Source organism: Poecilia latipinna, unplaced genomic scaffold, assembly GCF_001443285.1.
Source record: "Poecilia latipinna isolate Pla-1442-1.1 unplaced genomic scaffold, P_latipinna-1.0 Scaffold224, whole genome shotgun sequence".
In the NCBI taxonomy this organism is placed as follows: Eukaryota; Metazoa; Chordata; class Actinopteri; order Cyprinodontiformes; family Poeciliidae; genus Poecilia; species Poecilia latipinna.
Genome location: NW_015112840.1, coordinates 219,890 through 244,302, shown reverse-complemented (window position 1 = coordinate 244,302; position 24,413 = coordinate 219,890). Strand labels below are relative to the sequence as shown.

Genomic DNA, 24,413 nt, shown 5'->3' with positions numbered 1-24,413 from the left:
TTTAGTGGAGTCCTGACTGGGACCTGTGTTGAGCCTCCCTTGTGGTCTGTGACCCTCAATTCAAACGGTGCAGGAAGAAAAGAAAACAGGATGTGTGAACCGTTCCACTCAGCCTATTTGTCCGGGTGACTCAAAATGAGGTGATGAGGCAGATGCAAGCTTTCAAAAAGGAGAATAATTTATTAATACCTAAAATATTAAAAATGTACAGGCTTTTATGCAATGTTTTATTTCTTTGCCTCCTCTTCTGTGAAGCACCATTTTTATAAAACAGTTTTTTGTTAAAATCTGATGAAACTTTTGACTAGCACAGTTTCACAATAATACACACCATGAGAAATAACTTCTTTGTCCTCAAAATGACTCAGTAATAGAAGGTTTTTTGGAAAACTTTAAGATAAAATTTCTGACCTATTTGTTTTTTTTGTAATTTTATAGATAATGCTGTTTATGTAACTTTTTTCTATTTTCATCACTTTATATCTGTTTATGCGATAACAATATACTTTCAGCAGTAGGAAAGATTGCAATAATCTTTGTAGGGCAGCTGCGCTTTGCTGATAACCCACTGATATCATGGTTTTTACCCCTGATTTTAACTTTGTAGGAAAAGCTGCATCAATTGCAATTTGGAACAGATGAGGCTGCAGACAGCATAATTGGAAATATACTTTTAACACAAAGAGAACAAACTTTACTAAACTGTTTTTCAAACTTAATGAAGGCAGAAGGGCTATGAAGTTCTGGAGAACTTTAAGTTTGGTGATGCTACACTGTGAACCGAACCACAGCAATGCATGATGAGCAGCAGAAGACATGAAGCAGTTCAGCTGGTGGTTTCACTCGACCTGTCAGACTGTTTTGGACTTTGTGGCTCCAGTGAAAACCAGGCTGCATAAAACTGAACCTGAGTCCTGGTTGAAAGATGGATTCCAATTGTGAGGATCATCGAGCCGAGAAGAAATAGAAAAAAGGATAAAATGCTAAAATCAATTCAGATATTACAGGGCTGTTGCTGTCAATATCAGACAACAATAAAAACCACCTAAACAAAATTTACTCTGTTTTGGTTTTGTGTCATTTTATCAGTTTTTCTCTGTGTGTTTAATTTCTCCGTAAGACCTGGAATTTTATTTTAATTAATCTTAAAGTCTTTTTCATGTGTGCCACTTTGGTCCAATATGAATTTGCTTTTATAATTAAATCTGAACTGGATTGAATAAAACTGATGAGCAGCTGAAAGACAAGACAAAGCTGCAGAACATCCATGAAGTTAGACACTTAAAACCAACATAAACCTCAGTTCAACCACTGCTCCTCTCAACTTCAAATTTGTATCTTATGAACAACAAGGTATGACCTTGCATGTGCAGGACAAGTTGCATAGAAATATTACACGTTTCCATTGAGGTATTTTAAATACTGTTCAATACAAACTGATTAGTTTTCTTCTGGAACTGCCTTAAACATTTTAGTTGGTTCGTTCCCATCATTTTTATTGGAAAAGCTTCAGAATTTTAAACATCACATTCCCAAATATTAACTGTTCTCTTTGTCCTTTCATGTTCAGCATTTATCTAGACCCCAAATCACAGATGGCAAAGTTTCTTGGCTCCAGAAACCAGAATCTTTCAGTCCAGAATCTTTCAGTCACCATGTTTCCCAAATGTCATAAACAAAATGATAACATGCTGTTCCCATACAAAAACCTCTCATTTAAAACATAAAGCTCTGTGGATGATATTTGAGGAACAGACCATGGCGTTCCATTTAAGGAGCTAAAGCAACTCTTAAACTCCAGCCCATTTTCATTCCCAAGGCATTGCAAGCTACTTATTCTTCAAAGCGAGTAATCTCTGAAACCGCACAGTGTGTCCTTTGGCTCTGAAGACATGATCGCATCAGGTGCAGCAACATTTGACATTGATTTAAAATTTTCATTTGGAGGCTGAAGCGCTGGAAGCAAAATGAATTGCAGGACTTTAATCTTGGATATGGTGAAATGTTCTTGTTTGTCTGTCGCTCTCTGGATTTCTATTCCTTGAAAAATGATAGCTTGTTTTTTCCTTACAAATGTACACCAGAAATGCTTGGTTCTGCCTCAGAACTGTAGCTGCTTATTTTGAAAATAAATTCGGCATTACGCATTTTCAGGACTTTAACCTTTTTGTGTCATGCATGCTGTATAACATATCTCTACAGGGTTGGAAGTTCCAGGGCCTTTATATACAGTGGCCAACAGGTGCAAACGTGCAGCAACAGAGAAAAGATGCAGGTAAGCAGTTTTGATGAATTAATTATAACACATTAAAATTGTATACAATTATTCACTTTTTATTTCATATACGGTTCTGGACGGAACCTTTGCATTCTGTTATGTCCGTAACTCTGATGCACAAGAAACATCTACAAACAAAGCTGCTTCTCTTGCCACACTGTAGGTTCATTTTTATATAAAAAAAATAAATAAATAAAATATGATTTGGACGCTGCAAAGGACTATTGTTGTGTGCAAGTTATGTTAAAAGCAGTTAACCTATCAGCAGAGCTATTCAAAAATAAAATACCGTCTCAGTTCAAAACATGTTGCAGCAGCACAGACGTCCCCAAGACTAATGTCAGCATCCTCAGTCCACAAAGAAGATCTTTTTTTTCCCAAAAAGTTCTATGGGTGATCAGGGATTCCCTGAAGGTTGAATGTGTATAGCAACACTTTGCACCAATCTGGTGGCTGACTGAACTTAAATAACAGATTAAAACAATAGTTATCTCCTGTGTTGAGCTCATATGCCTGTTTATTCAAATATTTAGCAGAAAGAAGATTGAGAATGTTGATATATGATTATTATTTATTAAAATCTGGTACAATTAAGTGGACCCTAAAATTAACTGGATTAAACAAATGATTTCTGAAGATTTTATCTAAAAGTTACCCTCTGAGCTCAATACCACACACAGATGCAAAAATAATAATATTTTAAAGTAAGAGTAAAAAGATTTTGTCACTGGTAAAACTAAATTCCATTTCCTTCATGACAAATTTGACAGTTTATTGATGCTATGAATCATTGCTCTGCAGGCTCATCTCCACAAAAAAAAAAAAAAAAATCCCCCACAACAACCACAACAATTTCAGCCATTCTATTTAAAATGTAGATGGAGAAAATGAAGAAGAGAAGCTTCCTGACATTCCAGCACCAATGTGTCACAAAGACTGTGGAGAGATATCCTTCTGTAACCACCAAAGAGTGAGGATCCAAACCTCTTGGGGCCAAAGAAGCTCAAAGGTGAATGATTATCTACAGATGTCTGGAAAATTATTGTAACATTTTACCTTCTCTGCTCTTCCAGGAAGAATGAAAGAGACACATGCATGTCATCTATGAAGTCAGAACACGTCACTCCTTGCCATGGTGTGTTTATATTAAAATGCATGTAGTATGCAGAGAATAGACAATTTCCTGAGATAAATGTAAAACAAGTTACAGCTGTTCTTCAAAGATGTAGCACTTTTAAATGAGGAGATTGATTCTGAACTTGTTGCCAGTATAAGGAGATTTCTGTGAACACAGGCGTGCTGCAGAGACTGCAGTAAAGTGGATTGTGATTATAATTAAACAGCTGAAAGAAAAAGTTGGAGAAATGAAACTCATAATCCATATCAGCTTGTATTACAGGTGACTGAGTTTGGTATTCAGGAACAGTGGCTCTTGCTCAGGTTTTTTTGTGCTTTTAAAGTATTGTTTGACCTCAACCACAACATACGTATTATAGTCATATTTTGCAGTGAAATTTTTCTCCAGTGTAAAAAAAACCCCTTTAGGTTCATTTTTGTTTTTAAAGAACTTTGTAGTGCATGAAAGAAAACATCTGAAAACAACTTATTCTTCAATGCTGGAAGGCTCTGGAGTTGTACCTGAGGAGAAAACAATCATCCTGCGTGATATTTTTGTTTGTGCAAAATCTTTTGCAGCCTGAGGCAACAGTAGAGTTTTATACAGTATCCACTGAGTCATATTTAGGAGTATAAAGGACATGATGAATCGATTCCTGTGGGCTGTACAGCAGACAGAGATTGGAAGCTGTGTTGCTTTTTTATCCATACCAGAAATGTTCACACTGAGTGAAAACTAAAGAGCAAACGACACAATGTTCCATCCACATGAATTTACGATTTACAAAATGTTGCACCAAAGAACAGGTTTATGTTCTTACTGCTTTATCCTGGAGTTGCTGCAGATTCAGACCTTCAACTCTGCATAAGTTAATTGTTTCATTTCAGAAATATTTCTTAGAATTAGTATAGAAATGGAAACATGACTAATCTGTGGAGGAGGGTGGAAGAACGTCTGCCAGCCTTTGGACAGAGCAAGTCCAAGGGCTTTTGCGAAACTTCTTGTTATGTGGTGTTTATAGTACCATTAATTAATTCAATACCCACTTTAATGTCTGCACGCTCCAAAGCAAAGTATTGTTATCCTTTCAGCAAGTCTAAAATGAAAAATGCTCGGAAATATGCAGCATGTGTGTGTATTCTAGCCTGCAGCTGATTGGTCCTCAACAGAGAAGCAAAGACAGAGGAAGCCTGGAAGTGTCAACTGTTGGATTATAGCTACAAACTTCCTCACACACTTATAAATCCACAAACACAGTTTAGAGCCAAACCAACTGACCACGACGTGTCACATCCTGCGCCAATGCAGTGAGGTTTCCTTTGCAAAGTAACACTGCTACAGCCAAGGAAAGGCTGCCTGTTTAATGTCCGAAAAGCCACAGTGGGAGCCGGCGGGCTTATGCAGTAGCATCTGGCCTCACCTCAGATGCCTGCCAGGGTGGACATTATATGAGAATAATTGGCCAGGACAGCAATGTGTGAGATGGACAAATGAGTACCTCCTCCTGGGTGACCTGATGGCCAAAGAAAAAGGAACAACACTTCTCTGGGTGTAATAAAGCACTTTAGCAACAGACTGGTCGAATTAACACATGCAGAACATTTAGAATCACGATTATAAATGGGCAAAAATGTAATCTGATTTTCCATACATGTTTTTAAGTATTTGAATGATTCATTCTTTGAATGTTTTTAATTTGAATCATCTTTGTAAAGCCATAATTGTTAGCAAAGTTACAAGATCTACTGAGAGTAAAACTCTGACAAAACTCTGATGACAAAACTCTGCAGCAACATTCAGAGTGAAGCTTTTAGTTTTTAGAAGAATGTGAAAAACGACCAGTTTTTTTTTTCAGGGGGTTCAGAAAACACAGAAGTTTTAAACTCCTTCAGTCATTATTTACACATAGAATACATGGGAATGAGACATTTCTAAACCCTTTGTCCTCTGAGTTGTGAGGATGTTATATTAACTCATTACAATGCATAGAACTAAACTCAAACCCTTTCATTCATAAAATCCTGATTTCTTTTTTACTGGTGTTAAACTTTGGAAATCATTTATTTTCTTCTGAAATCATTGACCTTTGTTCTGGAAATCATGACCCTTATTTACTATGCAATATATTATTAAAGATTTTTTTCTGTTAAACTCAAGAAAACACAAGGCCTCACCAATTGCTTTGGTCAGTGAGAACCTGACAGACAGACTTCAGTTTGTGAAGCAGAGGGACTGTGTGTGTAAGCAGGTGATCAGCAGCAGGAGCGCCGCAGGGCTCCGTACTCTCACTGTTCCTTTTCACTCCGTACACCAACGACCTCCAGCACAAATCAGACTCCCGTCTGTCAAAGTTTAATTTAGAGGAGCCACAAGAAGTTCAAATTCAAGCAGAAATTGAAAATTTTATTCTTTAAGCTCAGTATTAGAAAATACACAAACAGTTAAATAACTTTGGTGTTCAAATAAAAAACAACCTCAATGAAATTTCGAAGTAAAAATGACTAAAAATAAAAAATGAAAACTAATTCTACTGTACAGCAAAAACGTAGCAAACACATTATAACTAAATTCCCTTTCATTAGAAATAAATATTTATTATGAACAATCATTCTGCAAAAACAACAAAATGCAATATATTCCTTAAGCAAGCAGAGTTGATATCGATGATATGGATCACAGAGACGTTTCTAGACAATGTCCAACTGGTTCGAAATCCACAACAATCCCTCCTTGAAAATCTTTGGTATAAAAAACAAAACAAAGCAAAATATTTACACATAATGTGATTGTATGCCACTGCATTTTTCCACTGACAAATCTGTAGCGAAGCTCAAAGATGGTAAAGGAAAATAGCCAGACACAAGCACTTCTCTTTGGCTCGATGGTGGAAAACATGAAACTGTGGGAGTTAAGCAGCTGGAGGCAGCTCACTTACAGAGACTAGAGGCACTTAAAGAAGACGCTCCCTTAAATGTAACAGTCCACACTGAATGAAAACTTTGTCCGGATGAGTAGACAACATCTCTGAGTTAACTCCATGTCTGGAGCTGTTTGGTAATAGTCCACATTTGCTCCAGTGATTTTCCTTTCCTCTAAAATACACTCAGAACACACTATTTGTATTCCCCAATGTTCACATCCTTACCGACGATTTATTAGATTCCAGTCTGTTCTGCTTCATCCAATTAGTGAAAGGACAAGAGTATGAAAGAAGAATCTTGTTAGCTTCCCAATGGAAGTGGATGAGATTCAGAACGGCTGCAGAGTTCACGCCTGATGTTCTGGTGCTGCTGTTGGCAGATCTGAGGTCAGTCCTGGTCGTCTTTACAGACACAGGAACACTCTTCATGGTGCTCCAAGGCCACATCCGTCATGGACTTCTGCAGGTTTCTCCCTCCGCCTCGATGTCTCAACAGAAGAACCTGTTGAGAAGACGCACACAGTGCATGAGCCGATCGGTGCAGAAAACTTCACTAAAGCACATTTATTTTTTTATCTACTTGAAAACATGTACATAAATCATTTCTAAACAATCTGGAGTGAATAAAATACAAATAATTTCAGATAAAATCAATGGTGGATAAATAAATTAAAAATTAAAAAATGTACTCAATAAAAAACACTTTTTATGTATTGGACATTGTGATTTCATATTAAACACTTAAGAAATGTAAATCTTTTATTGTTTCTGAGTTGATGTGTTGTGTCAAGCATAGAAAAAGGATGAGTTTTTCTTTATTTTTTATGTTGTTATTCTGCTACAGTGTGTGAACCATCCCACACCTTCCTTTTTGGTTAACACAATAAAAAAAAGGTGGATAAATTTTAAAGTTTAATCTGTGAAGTGATGATTACCTCATGGTATTTCTTTGTGACCCTTGTTGGCACGCACTGGCAGTCAGCGCAGCGATGAGAGCAGCAGGCACAGTTTCCACCACAGCGCTTTACAAGGAGGCAGCTGGGCCAGAAAATGACATCTGTCCTTTTCAGCTCCTCTCGCAAAGACACTGAGTAGTTGCGTGGCGTGCAGCTGTACAGCCGAACTTCCTCCCTCTGCAGATTGAGATCAGCTCCTTCTCAAAGACACAGAAGAAGTTCCAGAAAAACCTCAGTGCAAAATATTTATCTGGGTTTCAAAGCAGAGTGGAAACTTATGGTGAAGTTTACAGAGCTTTTAGTTTTTGTTCTTTTCACGTATTTATTTAGTTTTATTTTAGCAGGGTTTTAAACACGTTTCTAGAGCAGAAATTGAAATCTAGAAGATGAAGTGCTCTACCTCTGGCCTTCCTGTTGAGGATGAACGACTTCCCCAACATGTGCCACGTGGGTTTGTACAGCTCCTCCATATCCAGCTGCCATCGCTCCGGTTCCAGATACTTCATGACGTCCTCCACTGTGCTGAGCACCGCCACCGCCTCCAGCAGCTCCTCAACACCCTGCAGGGACGGAGGGGGCTGCGTGGTAGCCTCTGGCTCCGATGCACTCTGCACAAACAATAATCACATAAATCAATCTACTGCATATTCATGGTGATTCAGTGACAATCTTGAACAATCTGACCTCACCTTCTGTAAGTTGTCTACAAAATCTGATTATCCTTTCGTGTAAAAATGAATAAAAATGTGAAAAGCATTTAAAATTTTGATATTTTAAATGCTTTTAAAATATGCTTGTCAGTTCCTTTACGATTGCTTTATTCCGTTATTGGTTCCTTGTGTCACTCCTGTGTGTCATGTATTAATAGTCCTCAGTTTTTTTAAAGCTTTTAAATCACTTTTTTTAAGAGAAACTGTTGATTTTCACCTGCCTGCATTTGGGTTCTGCTTGTCGCTGTTCTATGACATCAACACAAATTGCTGCTTCTTGCTTTTTACAAATCTGAAAATGTTTTATTATTGAGGTTTAATTTTCTTTTCATGAAGTCAGAGAAAAACAAGTAATGCAGTGTTTTGAGGTGAACTTATGCTGCAACTTACTCAGTTTGTGTTAACAAAACTAAGTAAGTAGCTCGCTAACATAAAAAGTGAAGATATTTTATGTGAGATGCTTTGAACTTTTGTATCAGTGATATCGTCGTCAGTCCCTGAGTAATAAACTTTCCCCTTATTGCACTCAGAAAGGTTATTGATGCAGAAGTGAGAATGCAAAAGAATGTGTTGTGAAGGATTCTGTATACTCCCATCAAACATGTGAGAGATCTGAAGGAATTTGTCTACAAATCCTAATTGTTGTTGCTTCACATAAGATACAAGTAATCAGAACTTCAAGTGAAAAGCAGAGAAAATTTAAACATAAATCTCTGATTTGTAGTCATCTGTTTGCCTTTGAATTAATACATGAGGTCGAGATCTGAAGAGTTTTCTCTGACGTAGAAACTTTATGTTTTGGATATCTAAGAGGAAATGGGAGAATGAAATAGTCTTCATATAGAAAAATATGTTTGCTGTGAAAAATCCACAGCAAGGTGCCGATTTAAATGACAGTTAAATTGTTAGCCACTATTAACCACAACATTATTGAAATTATCTAAGTGCATAAGCAGTAAAAAGGCTCTAAACTTCTAATCCTCAGAAATGAATAAACAAACTTAATTCTATTAAGTAGGTTAAACAAACATAAGGATTAAATCTATTTGAAAATGTACCATTTTATATTAGTGGAAGTCAGATATGGGTAAAACCTGGACAGATAATTAGTATTGCTAATGGAAAAGTTTTACTTGGGAAAAATATATACTGAAAAATATTATTGAATTATTGAATATTAATTATCTGATTACTGAATATTAAATGTTATTCATTTCACAGTTTACATTCAGAATATTTCTAGTAGATGCATATAGTTGTGACTATATTCAAAATACTTTATCCTCTGAAGAGAGGACAGCAATATGAAATAACGACAGACTTTTATTAAGCTGTCAAACGTCATCACATCTCTTTCACCTCCTCTGCCCACTTTGCATAGCAGCTTGTTGTTGTGCCTCTGAATGGGTGACAGTGTTATTTGTTTCCAGCCCTCAGTTCTCCTGGCTGCAACTCTCTCACACAAAAGATTGATAACTTGGCTTTGGTCCTCCCACAACAGAAGAGACTGATTTCAGTCCTGTTCAAGCAAAATGTCAAGTCACTGGCTTCTTTTCTCTTATCTGACTGACATGTGAAAGGAAACATTGTCACAAGTATTTAAGACTCTTCTTGCAGCTGTGCCTAAAAGCTTTTGGAAAGGAAAAAAAAAAAAAAGAAAAAAAACTTTTAAGGGGATTGAAAAGACATTTCTGGGAACCAATATGGCCCCTAAATAATTCATTCAGCTAAATTAGTAATGAAGAAATGCTGCTTGGAGATGTGCAAGTTTAAAATAAAAATAAAAAAATGTGCAGATATTTGTGCATTTATCTCTATTCAATATGAAAATTACAAACTAATACTTGAGTCAATCTAGGCATGAAATAAAAAACCCCAGTGTGTTCAGTCAGAGGTGTTTTAATACCGCTATAAAGCTGACAGCTGCAGGAACTTTTAGAGATTAACAAAGACTTATTAAAACAAACACTGGATCAGAATGTTGCACTATAAACTGTATTTATGCTAAAATCGTATTTGTATTTTTCTGTCTTCTGGGAAAAGAACTTCTGATATGATATGACAAGTAGTAACAAGTAAGGAAGGGCTAAGGTCATTTGTGAATGCCAATGATGCGGCCACAGCATGCTTCAGGATTAGCTCCAGAGAGAGATCCTTTAAAAACATGTCAGTTTCATCAGAAAGTCAGAAGACACATTTGATAAATTTGAAACGCCTCATTTTCAGTTATGACCTTTAAAATCAGTCAGTGTGCATCGATGGGAAAAATAGAAAATTAAAATCAAGACAAAAAGCAACACAAGACAAACAGTAGAGACTGAAGTAAGATGAGTGAAATAACCTTTAACTTTGACTTGGAGCAGATTCAAGAACAGCAAGCTGATTTGACTTTACAAGCAGAAATGACAGATGTACACGGACCCACTGGCCCAGCAGTCAGCTGAGGGTGTCAAAGGTCAAATGAAAAACAGTAACCAATTACTTGGAGTAACCAATCAGGTATATTATATTACTAATTCAATTTGATAGGCCCATTTCACAACAAATGTTTTCTTGAGGCTCTTTTAAAAATAATAATTTCAATTCATAATCTGCCGGTGTAATAAATAGAAACTAAAAAGCCTTAAAGAGTGACAGCAGGGATATTTGTGTGGTTTAGTGTATGTTGGTTGTAAAAAGTTGAACGTTTTATTTTATGAAAGTGGAAGAGTTTGCCCCCTGACCCCACAGAACAGGCCCGTTTCCAAGCGGTCTTCCACACTCGGTGTTCTTCTCACGCGAAATATTCCTGGTAGCTAAAATGACAGGTTCAGCTGACCATGTTGAGATGACAATTCTGAAATAGCATCCTGGGAGAGCTCTTGAAAACAATATATTCTTCTTTCACATGCAGCTGCAAACCACTTCCTTGCACAAGGAAGAGTAAGCATCAAGGTTTTCTGTGCACGAAAAAGTATTTCACTTCCATTCACTACACATAATTAACTGTAATTAAGGTCAGTGTAAAAACAAACCTTAGTTTAATCATGGCAAAGACTCCTGCATTGATTTTTAACCAAGATTTACTTCAGCTTTTTCAAAAGCTTCTGTTTGTTTTTTTACTCGAGTATAGATCGTATGAGCTCTGCGCAGCATGCGCCACTATTTAAACAAACATGAGTTTGTTCCATCTCAGCTGCGTACAACTCCTTTTTATCCTTTAAAAAACAAGCCAGCTGAGTGATCTTTTGGGCCAGCGGATCAGCGCCGCTCAGTTCTGGATGGAGACCTCAGCACCCCAAGACAATGATGTATGTTTTGTTTGCTCCCTTAACCCACTACGCCCACCACTCAGCGCCCGTCACGCTCCATTCAACAGGCCCCTTCTCCTCCGTGTTTTAACAACCTTTTTGCCTCGACTGTTTCTTTTTCTTCTTAAAATCTCTTCCTGTGGATTACAGACTGGGTTTTATTTTTTTCCCCTCTTCTCATTCCATGGAAGTGGTAGGGTGGAATCATTGCTTGTTTAAATATAAACTACAGAGCTGGCCTCTGCATGGCATGAGGTTCCAGTAGCTGCTGGTTGACCACAGAGGAAACACAGAGCGCTGCTGTTCGGCGAGCTCCTCCTCTGTCGGACACGGGTTCAAAGGGGAGACAAACTGAGCATTCGAAGCCCAAAGCTTTCCTCTTCTCTCAAATGGTTTCCTGCACCTTTAACAGTTTGACTATGAAAGAAAAACTTTGTCTCCAATGACGGAACTATTCACTATTTTAATGCCATTTTTGTAATGGAGATAAATCATTTGAAATTGTCCATAGATTGTCCATGTAGCTGCAGTCAAGCTGTTTATTTTTGTTGTTGAAGATTTTGGTGAATCATTTTGATGAATAATTTTTACGTGGATCTAAGCATGAAGAAAGGAAGCAGGTTTTGAAAAGCATTAGGTCCAAAATGTTAACGGTTTAAAAACATGGATGTTTTATTCAGTTTTGCTTTTAATAATTGTTTTGAACCATTCTGCTTTGGTATAAAAGATCATAAAACAGCAGATTTAATGAATTTTAAAATCATAAGGTGGAATTTAGTGGGGATATTCTCCAATCCACTCAGGTTTATAGCTAAGCAACTTTTAACCACTCAACACATTTTCAGTGAGGTTGAGTGAATAGAGGAGCTGAATATTTGTCTGTTTTATCTATTCTAAAACCAGCTCTGATGCATGTTTAGGATCGTTTGCATGGAGGAAAACCCAACTGCATCCAAGTTCAAACTATCTTGTTGCTCTGAAGAAAAGAAGAGTTCATCTGATGACAGAATACATGTTCACATCCTACATTTGCATCTTTGATTCTTTTTGCATATTTAATAATTTGCTTGACCGTCTTGGGCTGAAGGTTTATTGCTCTGTACACAGTCTTTCAGTGCCACTAAGTGGTTATTGATTCACTGAAGGAATCAGGAAATTGTTCAGACTTTTCTGCTGTGTTACCACCAAAATCATTCCACATGCTGAGTAAATGAGTCTTCATCCCAGCAGTTCCTTGTGTGACTCTGGATGAGTTTGATTAATGTTCTGATATTACTGGGAGATTTGAGTTGCACCTGTAATAGCTGTGTTGCAGGTGTTGTCTTTGTAAATCATAATTCTGCCACAAAAATTCACAATCATGAATAACTTATACATCGACTTTCTGTAGAGCTTTAAAGCAGTGAGAAGTACTTTTATGGATTAATTCTCAAGTGTTCAAACTTTTGACCCAACAAACAGGCAAGTTCGATCGAAAGATAGTCTGTTACTAAATCCTCACTGTAGCAAGAAGTAACAGTGCAGGCTTTTATCTTTCTCTGCTGAAAGTTTCAATGCCCTGAACCTTTATCAGTGTGAAGTACACCATGACCTCTGTATCTTTTTTATAATATTCACAAATTCCTTCTTAGTTCATGTTCATGTCATAAATCTTGATGTGGGATTTAATGCAGAAAGACTGATGAGGCGACAATAAAAGAAAGCATAAGAAGCAGAATGAAAGTTACATAAGTATTAGGATGCACTACCAGTAACCATATCTGCTTATGCTCGATTCAACCAATAGGGATTAAAGCATAACTTTATTTACTTAAGGCAGGTAAACAGAGCAGAACAGGCTGAAAAGTGGCCGTTGTCTCTTAAGTTTATCTCTGGGTTTAAACCGGGACAAAAGGACCTGGAGCATCGATGTGTGTGGTCTGCAGTACAGAGGGAAAAAAAGTTGCAGAGGAACAAAAATAAATGCAAAGATGATAGATGAAGACAAAAATCAACTGATCTATATACGCAAAATGTTATTAACTGAATGTGTCAGATAGTTTGAATTGTATGAAATATAAAGTAATTCACCAAAGGGGTGAATTACTTTGTATTCAACTTTGGCAGAGGCTACGAGAATAGAGCAAATGTAATTTCTTTCCAGTAAAATTACTTATGACTAAAGCGTATAACACCCATACCTTTTATTTCAGTCTGCTGAATAAATTCCCCCAAGAGTCTATGACTTTCATCAGAATCTGTTGTGTCAAAAGAAATCCTAGATAAAGTTGTTGTTAGGCATGACTGCTTTCAAAACTATGCAGCATACCAAAACAACACAAACTTCACAGTGTGTTAGTCATATAGGTAATTTCAGGGTCTAGCATCTAAAAACCAATTGTCAAGTAATTTGTTATCACTAATTGCCTTGCAGCACACGTTGGCATTGTTTTATTTATTTAACTGTGCTTCTGTAAATGTGTGTGCAGTGCTGTGGAGCCTGGTAATCTTTACAGCTGTAATAAATGAAAGTACATGTACCAGATGTTGCTACATTCCAACATAACTTAAACACAATTTCTCCCCAATGATACATAAAAGCTTGGGACCAGAGAGTCAGAAATAGATTATTGCAAATCAAGGCACAATGTGGGGTTTACCAAGCAGATGATTTTTCATTGTGCATACACAGAGCGACTTCGCTCATTGTCAGGTGAATTCCCCGGCTGAGCATAAAGCGGTTTAGGTACTCACAATGATCATTCTTCAACTCCTGTTCACTGGTATTTTACCTACCACAGGAAGTAGAGAGTAGTGGAGGCAGAATCCTGGCTCAGAGGGGAAGTATTCATCTGATATGAAGCGAACAATAACTTGGCTGCCTGTAGATGTTTGACTTGATGGTACAGATTGTGACCCACACCAACGACCCAGGATCGTCTTCTCAGTGGGATCCTCTATTTCCACAAAGTCATACCTAGGAGAGTGGGGCAGAAAATTGTAGAAAGTCATAATGATGTTCTAGACAATACCCAATAAGTTCAGGAAATATAACAAATCAGTTCCATCAAAGTTCCAGAAATGTTCCAGGAAAGTTCTAGAAAAGTTTGCAGTAGGTTCTGGAAATAGACTGGTGTGTTCTGAAAAATAATATTTTAAGTTCTGTGGCTGTACATATGACATTAAAACTGTCTAGAAATGTTCAGCAAGGTTCCAGGAAAGTACATGGTAAGTTTTAAAGTACCCAATAAAGTCCCCCAAAATATCGTTCTTTTTAGTTTGGATAAATGTCAACAAAGCTGCAGAAATTATCTGGTAACCTCAAAATAACCTCAAGGTTCCTGGAAAGCATTGACTGTTTTGGTATTTTTGAGTAGCATCAATAAAAAAAGACTTTTGCAAAAAGATGGCATTCAAAAATTCTAGAGCAACCCAGGAAAGCATGATTTCCTGGGTTGCTCTGTAAAACTTTGTCACCTTGTATTTTACAGAGATTTCTCTCCACTGGCCAACCTGTCAAACCCATAAATCCATTAAACATTATAAGGTGCAGATGCTCTTAGCCCCAGTCCAGTTTCCTTTGTTGTGTTAGTGCTAACACTGAGTGTCTCCAGTTCTTGTAAACTGCAGTTCAGGAGTTCAGCATTTTATTATTTATACGCGTGTGGAGGTTGCACTGCCTCCACTTCAGCCGCCGCTGACTCCTAATCACTTTGCCATTTGCATCAACAGAAGCGCTAACCTCTCATTTGCTGCTGCCAATTTGGATATTTAGATTTCAGGGACATCGTTTATTTTTCCAGCAGGTTGACGGCTCAGTTCAAAATGAATTTCACCAAGCAGCTTGTTCTGACATGAGCAAAGCGTCAACTGAGTTTTCTCTGAAGGTGAATGTTTTAATTCCCCCTTTTTTACTTGGGGATTTGCATAAACTGCAAGCTGCTGTATGAACAAACAAAACTATCAGAAAAAGTCATGTTGCAAATGATCCTTTGTAAAATTACATACATTTTCACCCTGTCTGAAATCCATCAATTTATACATTTTTCTGTTTTCTACATTGTGAGATGTTCCTGAAGGAAAGCTTTTTTCTAAAACTTGCCACTCTGACAAATCCACGGTTCTGACAGATGGCTTATCAATTATGCAGAACTGCCTGATCATTACACATCTCCATGTGTTCAGACTCACCATGTCAAACAGTGATTCCTCAAATTAACCAGTGCACTGACAAACTGTATGCACCAAACTTCATAAACTGTTGACAGCTGAAAAGTCTTTTAAATTAAAATTTGAAATGAAACTATGCTTTATGCACACAGCAGTGTGCAGTAAACTGTACTTAATATTCAAAAAGCTTTCTCCTACACTCTTTTCACCTTGTCAATTATTAATAGACAAAATATCCGCCATGGCAATGACGCATATTAGCAGAACAAACACATTTTTTTTTAGTCCTCTCTTTTCAGACTGAAGACAGAGGGCACAAATGCATTTCTGAAAACAGTCGTGTCTGGGAGCTGCCAAGCACGACCCTGCTGCCATGCCAACCAGCAGCGAGAGCAATCCCTCTTCAATATGCCTCTCCTCCAGTGGATTTGGTAAGAATGCTTTTCATCTCGCCACAGACAAACAGAATAGCAGATGAGCATCTCAACTATACAGCCCCTCTCTCACATCTTAACACAGAGATCTTGCTCCAGGCTTGCAACCAGAGCTGAACACGTCTCCCACTGCTTGTTTGCTTTAGCCCCTGTCATTGCTGTGGATCACTGCATAGGACACGGCACGCTTGTTTATTTGAATCACAGAGCAGTGACACGAAGGTAAATGCCTGGCATCAATAGCTTTGTGTTAGTCGTTTTCATTTTTTATTTTTTTTTTTCACTGACAGCCGTGTTAGGAATGTCTGAGGGGAAAAAAAATTGTGAATGAATTTTTAAACACAGATATAAAAGAAGAAACGGCCAGGAGGATATGTTTGTGAGTATGTGTGAGTGTGAGGTAGAAATAAAGACTGTTTAAGGGGAAAAATTGAGAGAATGTGAGAAAAAAATGTAAAAAATGTATGAAAAAAACGTTATACATGTTTGTAAATGTACATCCTTTCCTGTACATCCATTCCATCTGCCAACGCACAGGAGTGCGGATATAGAGCTGTGTGGGTTCCTTCAGTCAGCAGCAAATAAACACATGAAAATGCAAAGTGACGTTGAGCTAAAGGCTGAGTCCACAGTGAAAACACACAGCACAGTTTTAACAAGATTCTGGATCAAGATCAGAACCGGAATAAAAAACATCTCCTCTTATCGGCTATATTTTGAGGACATGCTTTTTTAAAAGCTCCATAGTATTTTTTTTTCAATTTGGTGAATTGCTTTATTACAGGACCTTACAACTTTTAAAGCTCTGGGGGAAGCAGTAGTTCCATTTATCATCCATTAGAGGGCTCTCCAGGTATTTCAACGGCGCTCTCATCCTCCTGTCTTCTCTACCTTTCCCGAACTGGTCTCCACTTCTCCAACCAGTGATTCACAGACATCCTGGCACTGAGTATTATGCACACCAAGTAAATCGATCATTAGGAATTGGGAAGTCCATTTAAACTGAATGACACCAGAGGTGAAGCCCACCAATAACTGAAAGTCAATAAAGCGGATGACATATTGTGGTATGTTGTTGTGTATTTGTGTTTATATGTTTCCATTCAGAGGGCAGGGCGTGTCATTCAAACTATTTAGTACACAGCTGAAACCATCGACCTCATCCTGTGAAATATGATGGTCTGATCAACGTCATCAAGGCGTTTTGGGCAAAACAAATCACTCTGCTGTGGGAGTTTTCGATATTCAGGGCCCGGTGTGGTAGGCCAAATGCAATTTCACAAATGGCCACACACCAACTTTAAATCTTTAAAGATGGACAACAGTCCAGATGGGACATGTCGTTTTTTTCCACCAACCAACATGCATCTGACATGCTTCTGGGGAAAGCCTCTATGTGATGGTCGCTGACCAAAATTGTTCATTTTCTAACAGATGTGCAATGTGGTCTTTTATGTTAAGCATGGCAACATTTATTAATGTGCTTTTCTTAAAAATTGGTGGCAAAGATTAAAGTTTGAATTTTGAACTCAAAAGCAACATCATTGGATGGATTATCTGATGTAAAGTTCAGGGACCCTTTTAAATATCACAGCATGCAGATAGATGTCTTTATTCTCTTACTTGCATATTCCATCTTCAGGATCCTCCAGACCAAAGTTCTCATCAAATGTGAGCTGGATCCTCCTGTTGTCGGCCGCCACCAGTCTCCAGACCAGCATGGTATCCCTGGGATACGTGTGTGGGAAGTCTGGGCTGTGGATCATTCCCTCTCCAGACACAGTTAAGACTTTTTCCTGAACGGACTCTTGAACTCCTGAAATGGAAAGCAAATATTTGATTTATGTTGGGTTTTAACAGACTCTGGTTTGAGTGACAGATCAGATCAGGTAACAGGGAACCTCTGTTACCATCATGCATGCTGCCCTATAAAGTATTCACATCCCTTAAACCTTTATAAAGACAAACTTCAGTGTATTTTAGGACTATAAGTGACAGAGCAAATAAAATCTACCAAGTGTGAGATCCATACGTGAGTAAATATGCTTTAAAAAGTAACTTATTTTCATTTATTTTATTTCTATTTTATGCCTCGCCGGCTATTGATTGTGACTGCCTTGATAATGTATTTTTTAATTAACATATTTGATTCTAACTCAAACATGTTCATATGTTTCTCAACCCAGAAAGTTAACTAAAATATGTATTTCTCATATTAAACTATGCAAGCACAGACACCATGAAATTATTGGTGGCTTACATGTATGTTCGTCTTTAGACATACATTATTAGCAAATTCCTTGGCTACTTAGTAAATTAAATGCAGCGTAGTCTGCTGGATTTAATACTGTATCTGCTGTGGGCTTTTAATCATTCAGTCTGCCAGGGATTCAAACAGATGAAAGGATGTTTCCATCTGAAAGCCTTGCTGGTGGAAACACAACTGCACTAATAAAATGATTATAGATTATGGATTTGTCCAAAAACTGGTGAAATTAGTATGAACAACAATAATTGATCAAGTTCTAATGATATCTTTAAAGTTAGCTTATAAGAGATATCTGTTCAGTAAAGCAATGTTAAACTTCCATTTGACTTACTTTATTTAGATTTTCTACTGCTGTAAAAAGTTGTATCTACATCCCACAAACAATCAGCAATTTAGCTTAAAAAAAAGCAAATTTTCTCACTGATTGCTGCTTTTATTAACAAGTTGTTTACTTGCTTTATGTATGACAGGTCCCTGTTAAGATGAATGTGTTTGTCTCTAATGAGCGCTCTGTATTCTCCCAGGAGTCTAATACATGTGATGATCAGGAGAACCAGGAGGAGGTTAATGGGCTCAAGCGAGGGACTGTGCTCCTGGACATTTGACACATAATAAATGGATGCGTAACCTTTCCCCCTGTGCTCAAGATGCATATTGACACCAGGATGTCTTTAATTTAATATGAACTTGATGTTGTTACTTATAAGAGAATAAAAAACACATTCAGGTTAGGCTTTCCAAACATTTTATATTTAGCACCATTTTATTGGATAATTCAAAGCACAACAGAAATTGAAACGTTTTTAGTTTTCCTAACAATTTACACTTTTAGTTTAAACTACTTGAAACAGTTGAGAAAAATGAAAACTTAAACTTCATCAGGAAAACAGATCAAGTGTGATTACTATTATTTGTAGATCTATCAAGAAAATATGACAGTAATGTCTGAGTTTGTATTAAAAGATCTTTTAGTTTTGTTCACTTGAGCTCTTGTCTGTGTTGTTCTAGTCCTAATCTAAAATTGAAAGATCAGTCCTCCTAAAAAGACCAACTCTAGATCCCACTAGCCTCTCTTGGCATCACATCTTCTCCCAGATGGATCACCAAATGAGAAATGTTCAATCAAATGTCATCAATATAAATGGACAAATACTGAACATACTGCAAATTAAATGCATGTTTCTCTGATCATTCATTTTCTATTAGCCTCTCTATAGGCCTTTCATCACCTTACATATTCTTTTAGTCATAAGAAAAAAAGAGGATTACGCTGAAACATATCTGTTATCACCCTGTTTCTCATCTTGCTCCTTATGTTAACAAATCTAAAAAAGTGTCTAAAAGCATCTTGATGCAATGAAATGAACACATTTTGTGGAACATCAAGTCCAGTCATGTTTTTGACATGTTTCTGATGTGATCCACCTTGATTCTGGGATGAATGGTGTGTGGCATAAAGCAGGCTTCTTACTTTTTTAATACAAACTGATCTGGAGGTGAAAGTTCAATCCCTTAAGAGTCTAATAATGTCTCCAGTTGGTTAAAAAGTATTAGTGCAAACAGAACGTGGGTCAGTTTGAGCTGCTCTGGACATGCAGCATGCCGAGGCGAGCGACTCCAAGACAGGTGGTCTTTATGCAATATGATCAGATTAGTTGGCATTTGCATGGATTTTGTAGGAGTAGTTTAGGACATATGGCATCAAAACTTTGCAACTGGTTGAGATTTTTCATACTTAGGGATAACCTGATCACCAGAAGCTGAAAGTCCAATCCAATTTATAGAATACATATTCTATAAACTCTCCCAGATGATTAAATAGTCTTTAGTTCAATTAACCACAAACTATGGTACAGTGGGCTAGTTGGGGCTTCTCCAAGCATTAACATGCTAACGTGAGTATTGGTGTGATGAGACAAAATGTCTGAGGTGGTCAGACGTCTAAAGCATTCTGTAACCTGCAGATGATCCAGTAAAGCTTTAGCAGGTGAAAAATAAATCGCAGTAATCCAGTCTTGAAGAAACCAGTGCATAGATAACAATTTAAATCTTGTAACGTCAGATATTACGGAACTTAGCAATTTTTCACAACTGATAAAAATTCATGGCCAGATAAAGTTAAAGCAGTCAAAATTTCCTCCCAATGGAAGATTTAGCAAAAGAAGCTGAAGGACCAAGAGTCACATCATGTTTTTCTGGAACATAAAGAAGAATTTCAGATTTGTCTTCATCTAGTTGGGGAAAACGATAACCATCCAACATTTCACACAGTCTAAACACGTGTGTGTTTTGATGCCTACAGGAGTCGTACAGTTGAATATCATCTGCATAGCAGCATATGAGAAGATTACTGGTGAAGCACTGCAGTCACTCAGGCGATCTCTGTGAATCAGTAAACAGACTTTGTAGGAAAAGTAAAACAGAGAATCATGATGGTTTTGAAACTGTAACTGTTTAAAAACTTGGCTTGGTATACCTAAAAACTAAAAAAATATAAACTAACAGATAAACTAATGCTTTGTCGAGTCAGCAACATTCAAAGCTCTGAAACTGAAGTGTTCTGTGGACAATATCTTAATTTATGAAGAAATCCCCAAAGGCCTGTATTAACCTGTTACAGTCGGTAAAGAAGAAATCAACATTCAGTGAAGGGATTATAGAGATAGATATGGGTAATTAAAAGTAAATATGAAGTATTTTTTATATTATTTCAGGCTTTATTTTAAGAGTAAAACAAATATTCTTATAACTAAATTTCATACAGTGACTTTGACTGAAATGATGAAGCTCTTTTTGATCCCCACTTGGAATTTCTCCTGACATTTTATAAAAAAAAAAAAAAAAAAAAAGTGGGATAGCTGAGGCATGAAGAAAATGATTCCTGAAAAATGAACCAATTCTTCTTTATTGAAAGTATATCTTTGATGTTTTCATTTGGGTTTGGTGATGATCCAGGAGGGAACAGGCTGAATGTGCCAGATGCAAAGAAAAACAAAGCCCGGGCATGACTTCTCAATGAACAGGCTCTTTCATAACTGTGAGGAGTTTGGCCTGTAGTACAAAAGGTCTCACCAAATACACGCTACCATTTTGTGCAGAAGAACAAGCTTACCTCAAGGCTACAAAATAGATATCCAATAGCTTTATTCTTTTTATCTCACTTTGTCCTTCAAAAATGCTACAATTTTTATGCTGTTTAATGTATTTATTGATGCAACGATGTTAAATGCATTCTGTTAAAATGTGATTTTTAAAAAATATATTTTTTTTGACTATGGTGCATAAATTTTCAACATAAAAAATTTGATGGACAGTTTTTACACACTTTGCTGGCTAAGGAGAAAAGAAGCCGATAGCTTTCATGTGATTAAAGCTTGGCCCTCCATCACAGTGACATGTTTTTAATTACATCTCTATTACTGTTGGCTCTAGCAAACAATCTCCCCATGAATAATGTGAAAAGTATATGATTCTTTAATGTGTGACTCCAGAGACAGATGGTATGAATAAAAAGGAGGAGGGAATTCCTTGTATCATTCTGAAAACATGCAGGACATTATTCCTTATTTGGCAAAAAGATAAATGCTGACCAGAAAGTCTGTTTTATAAGATTCTAAAAGCGCCTTGAAGTGAAACACTGAGGACACTGTTGAAGAGAGAAAAAAATGCACTGTGTCTCAATGAATAGACATTCCAGACTACTTTATGGATGAAACAATGCCTAATCCAAAAGTTCTGTTAGTACGCAGCATAATCCCCACAAGCTTAACACAAATAGTTACACTAGCTTCGTCTTTGGCGTAGGTCATTGAACACAAATCTCAAGAATATCTTCCAACAGATTTCTCATCTTTTGTTCACCTGCATCAAAGCAGAAAGTTCTTAAAAGTGACCTTCATCCGAGCACAGCAGCGGAAAACAAACACTGATTAAAGCTGGAGTTTGAAATAAACTTCTGATTTCTTGTAAGCATTAATCATGTCTTTCTTTTCAAGCTGTTCTCACTAATCGCCTCCGTTTGATTTATTCTGTACGCGAAAACGTCTCAGACACGCTACCAGTCAGGAAGGATTCTGGGTGTAACGTTGCCTTGAATATGACCTCACTCCTAAGGTTAACCAGTGTCATCTAATGATCACAGAAGCAGTCCCCTCGAGTGAATTACCTCAAACATGACTTTTCCTTGACCCACTTTCTTCCCCTGTCAGGAAAGTCGAGCCGACTATTGAGGGAGGAAGTGACTCTGAATAAATACGAGCCTATACAGTGCAGCCATTGTGCTTTGTTCACACGTTAGTGGCTGAACCAACCATGCTGTTAAACATTAACCTTTCCCCTGCTAAAACTAAACAGGGATGTGTATGCAGAGAGCCACAGATTGGTGCCTATACCGTTGCCCCACAATCACACATGCTCATGCAGACTCACAGGTCTGACCCAAACACAGTGATTTGCTTTCCTGCATACCTGAACTTTAATAAATGTTCAAATAGCTTTAAGCAAAGACTAACTGATACTGACCTCTTTGTCCAGACAGCTCCTAAACAACTCAAGGGAGAAATAACAACCTTTCCGAATAGCACTCATTAGACTCAGGAAATTCACAATTCTGTGTTTCATGCAGTCACTGTGATTGACAACATTGACACTCAGGTTTATGGTTTATCCAGCACTGAAGATCACAATAAAGAAAATAATAGAATCCATTTCTGAATGGTAGAAATGTGAGGATCCACTAATTAGCATTGTTATTAGCAAGTCTTTAAAATTGATTTTGGACATTACGAGGTTAATATTTGCCCATCTATACACCATGTTTTCCCACCAGCCTCATGGATCAAACATAAGTGCTTCTGACAGCTATTTCCTGTTCCATAATTGACAACCAGGTCAGTGTGACACCAAATCCAAATTGCTTTTAATTTCAGCCTCTTACTCCCTCATCAAATTGAATGGGAAACTCTGAGCGGTTTATGGCTGAAAAAGCTTTGCTCAGGTGATGAAACTGTACCTAACAAAGAATTTCCTTCTCTTAAGAGTGTGTATTTGGGCCTTCATTCAAGTTCCCCGCCATCTGCAGCTTATTAAGACCATGCAGTGGATACTGCAGGTGCAGTAAATTCCCAACCATGCTTAGGATATTTATTGCTTTTAGGTTTACAGTAGGTCAGGCAAGGAAGGGAGCTGAAACACACCAGAGGAATTCTATACCATTAAAAAATTATTTGGCTGCATGGGAGCCTTTCAGTTGCTCTTTGATCTGCTGAGCATATGGCGCTGCATGTTTGACCAAAGAAGGAGAGTTTGGGAACACAAATGCTGGGTGATGTTGCCAATAATGTAAAACAAAAACAAAAGGATGAAATGAATTGTTGTTTGAAGAAGAGGGAGTAAAGCAACAGATCCTCAAGATGCTTCAAGTCTGGGGAGAAATTAGACATCATCAGAACATTAACAGATGATGTTCTCCATATTTCACAGCAGTCAAACGCTGCACAGATTCTGCTCTGATCGTGATACAAAAATAAAAATATGTATGTTCATTTTATATATTAAAGAATTGTCTGATTTAGAATAGAGCTCCATCACTGTTATAGAGGTTCAGTACAGGTTCAACATCCCTTCCTTTTGATTTGGTTTAAAGGTATGTCAGTTTTCAATATTAGAAAAAGAAAGTAGTGAGGATGAATCTTATCAGTGAGTCACAGAAGGTTTACAGCTCCCAAGACTCACAAATAAAATAACCCCACAGAGGTGTAACATCTCAGGAAGCAGCAGTCCCTGCACACATTTAGCCATGCAGACATTACAGTTAGTAACAAAAACTGGAAAACTAGAAGTTCTGTCATTTAGTTTTGCGTGACTCTGCCCATTATCGTTACCATGGAGATTGACTTCGAGATAAACCTGTAATAGATGGAGCTAATTTAATGTTGGGATACATGTCATGAAAATATCCTGACCTCATACTAAACAGGTCAATTGTAGTGACATTTTTCAAAAGATCTAATGTCATGGTTAGTTTTATATTCCTAAGCAATACCCACTTTAACACTCAACACCACACTGAAGACATGGCCTTTAAGTATTACTGTGATTACAAAGCAGGCAAAATAAGTATTAAACACATCAGCCTTTTGGTTCAAATATTTCTAATGTGTCTAATGTGAACATTGACATGAAACGTATACCAAATGTCTATAGCAGGTAGGGCTGAAACGATTCCTCGAATGATTCGAGTACCTCGATTACTAAAATTCCTCCAGGAAAATTTACCTGCCTCGAAGCTT

At 37.3% G+C, this 24,413-nt stretch overlaps 1 protein-coding gene across 3 annotated transcripts in view; it reads right to left on the bottom strand.

Annotated features, from left to right (window-relative positions):
• Positions 1 to 5,853: 5,853 nt before the first annotated feature.
• The window catches only part of pdgfc (platelet derived growth factor c), a 44,844-nt gene continuing 26,284 nt past the window's right edge, over positions 5,854 to 24,413 (bottom strand). For all 3 annotated transcript variants that reach the window (XM_015031945.1, XM_015031944.1, XM_015031946.1), the window contains 5 exons: positions 17,478 to 17,670; positions 14,047 to 14,227; positions 7,672 to 7,879; positions 7,251 to 7,468; positions 5,854 to 6,817 (listed from right to left, as the gene is read on the bottom strand). In XM_015031945.1, the coding sequence (XP_014887431.1) occupies positions 6,704 to 6,817; positions 7,251 to 7,468; positions 7,672 to 7,879; positions 14,047 to 14,227; positions 17,478 to 17,670 (914 nt within the window). In that variant the 3' untranslated portion in view covers positions 5,854 to 6,703. The remainder of the gene's footprint in view (positions 6,818 to 7,250; positions 7,469 to 7,671; positions 7,880 to 14,046; positions 14,228 to 17,477; positions 17,671 to 24,413) is intronic.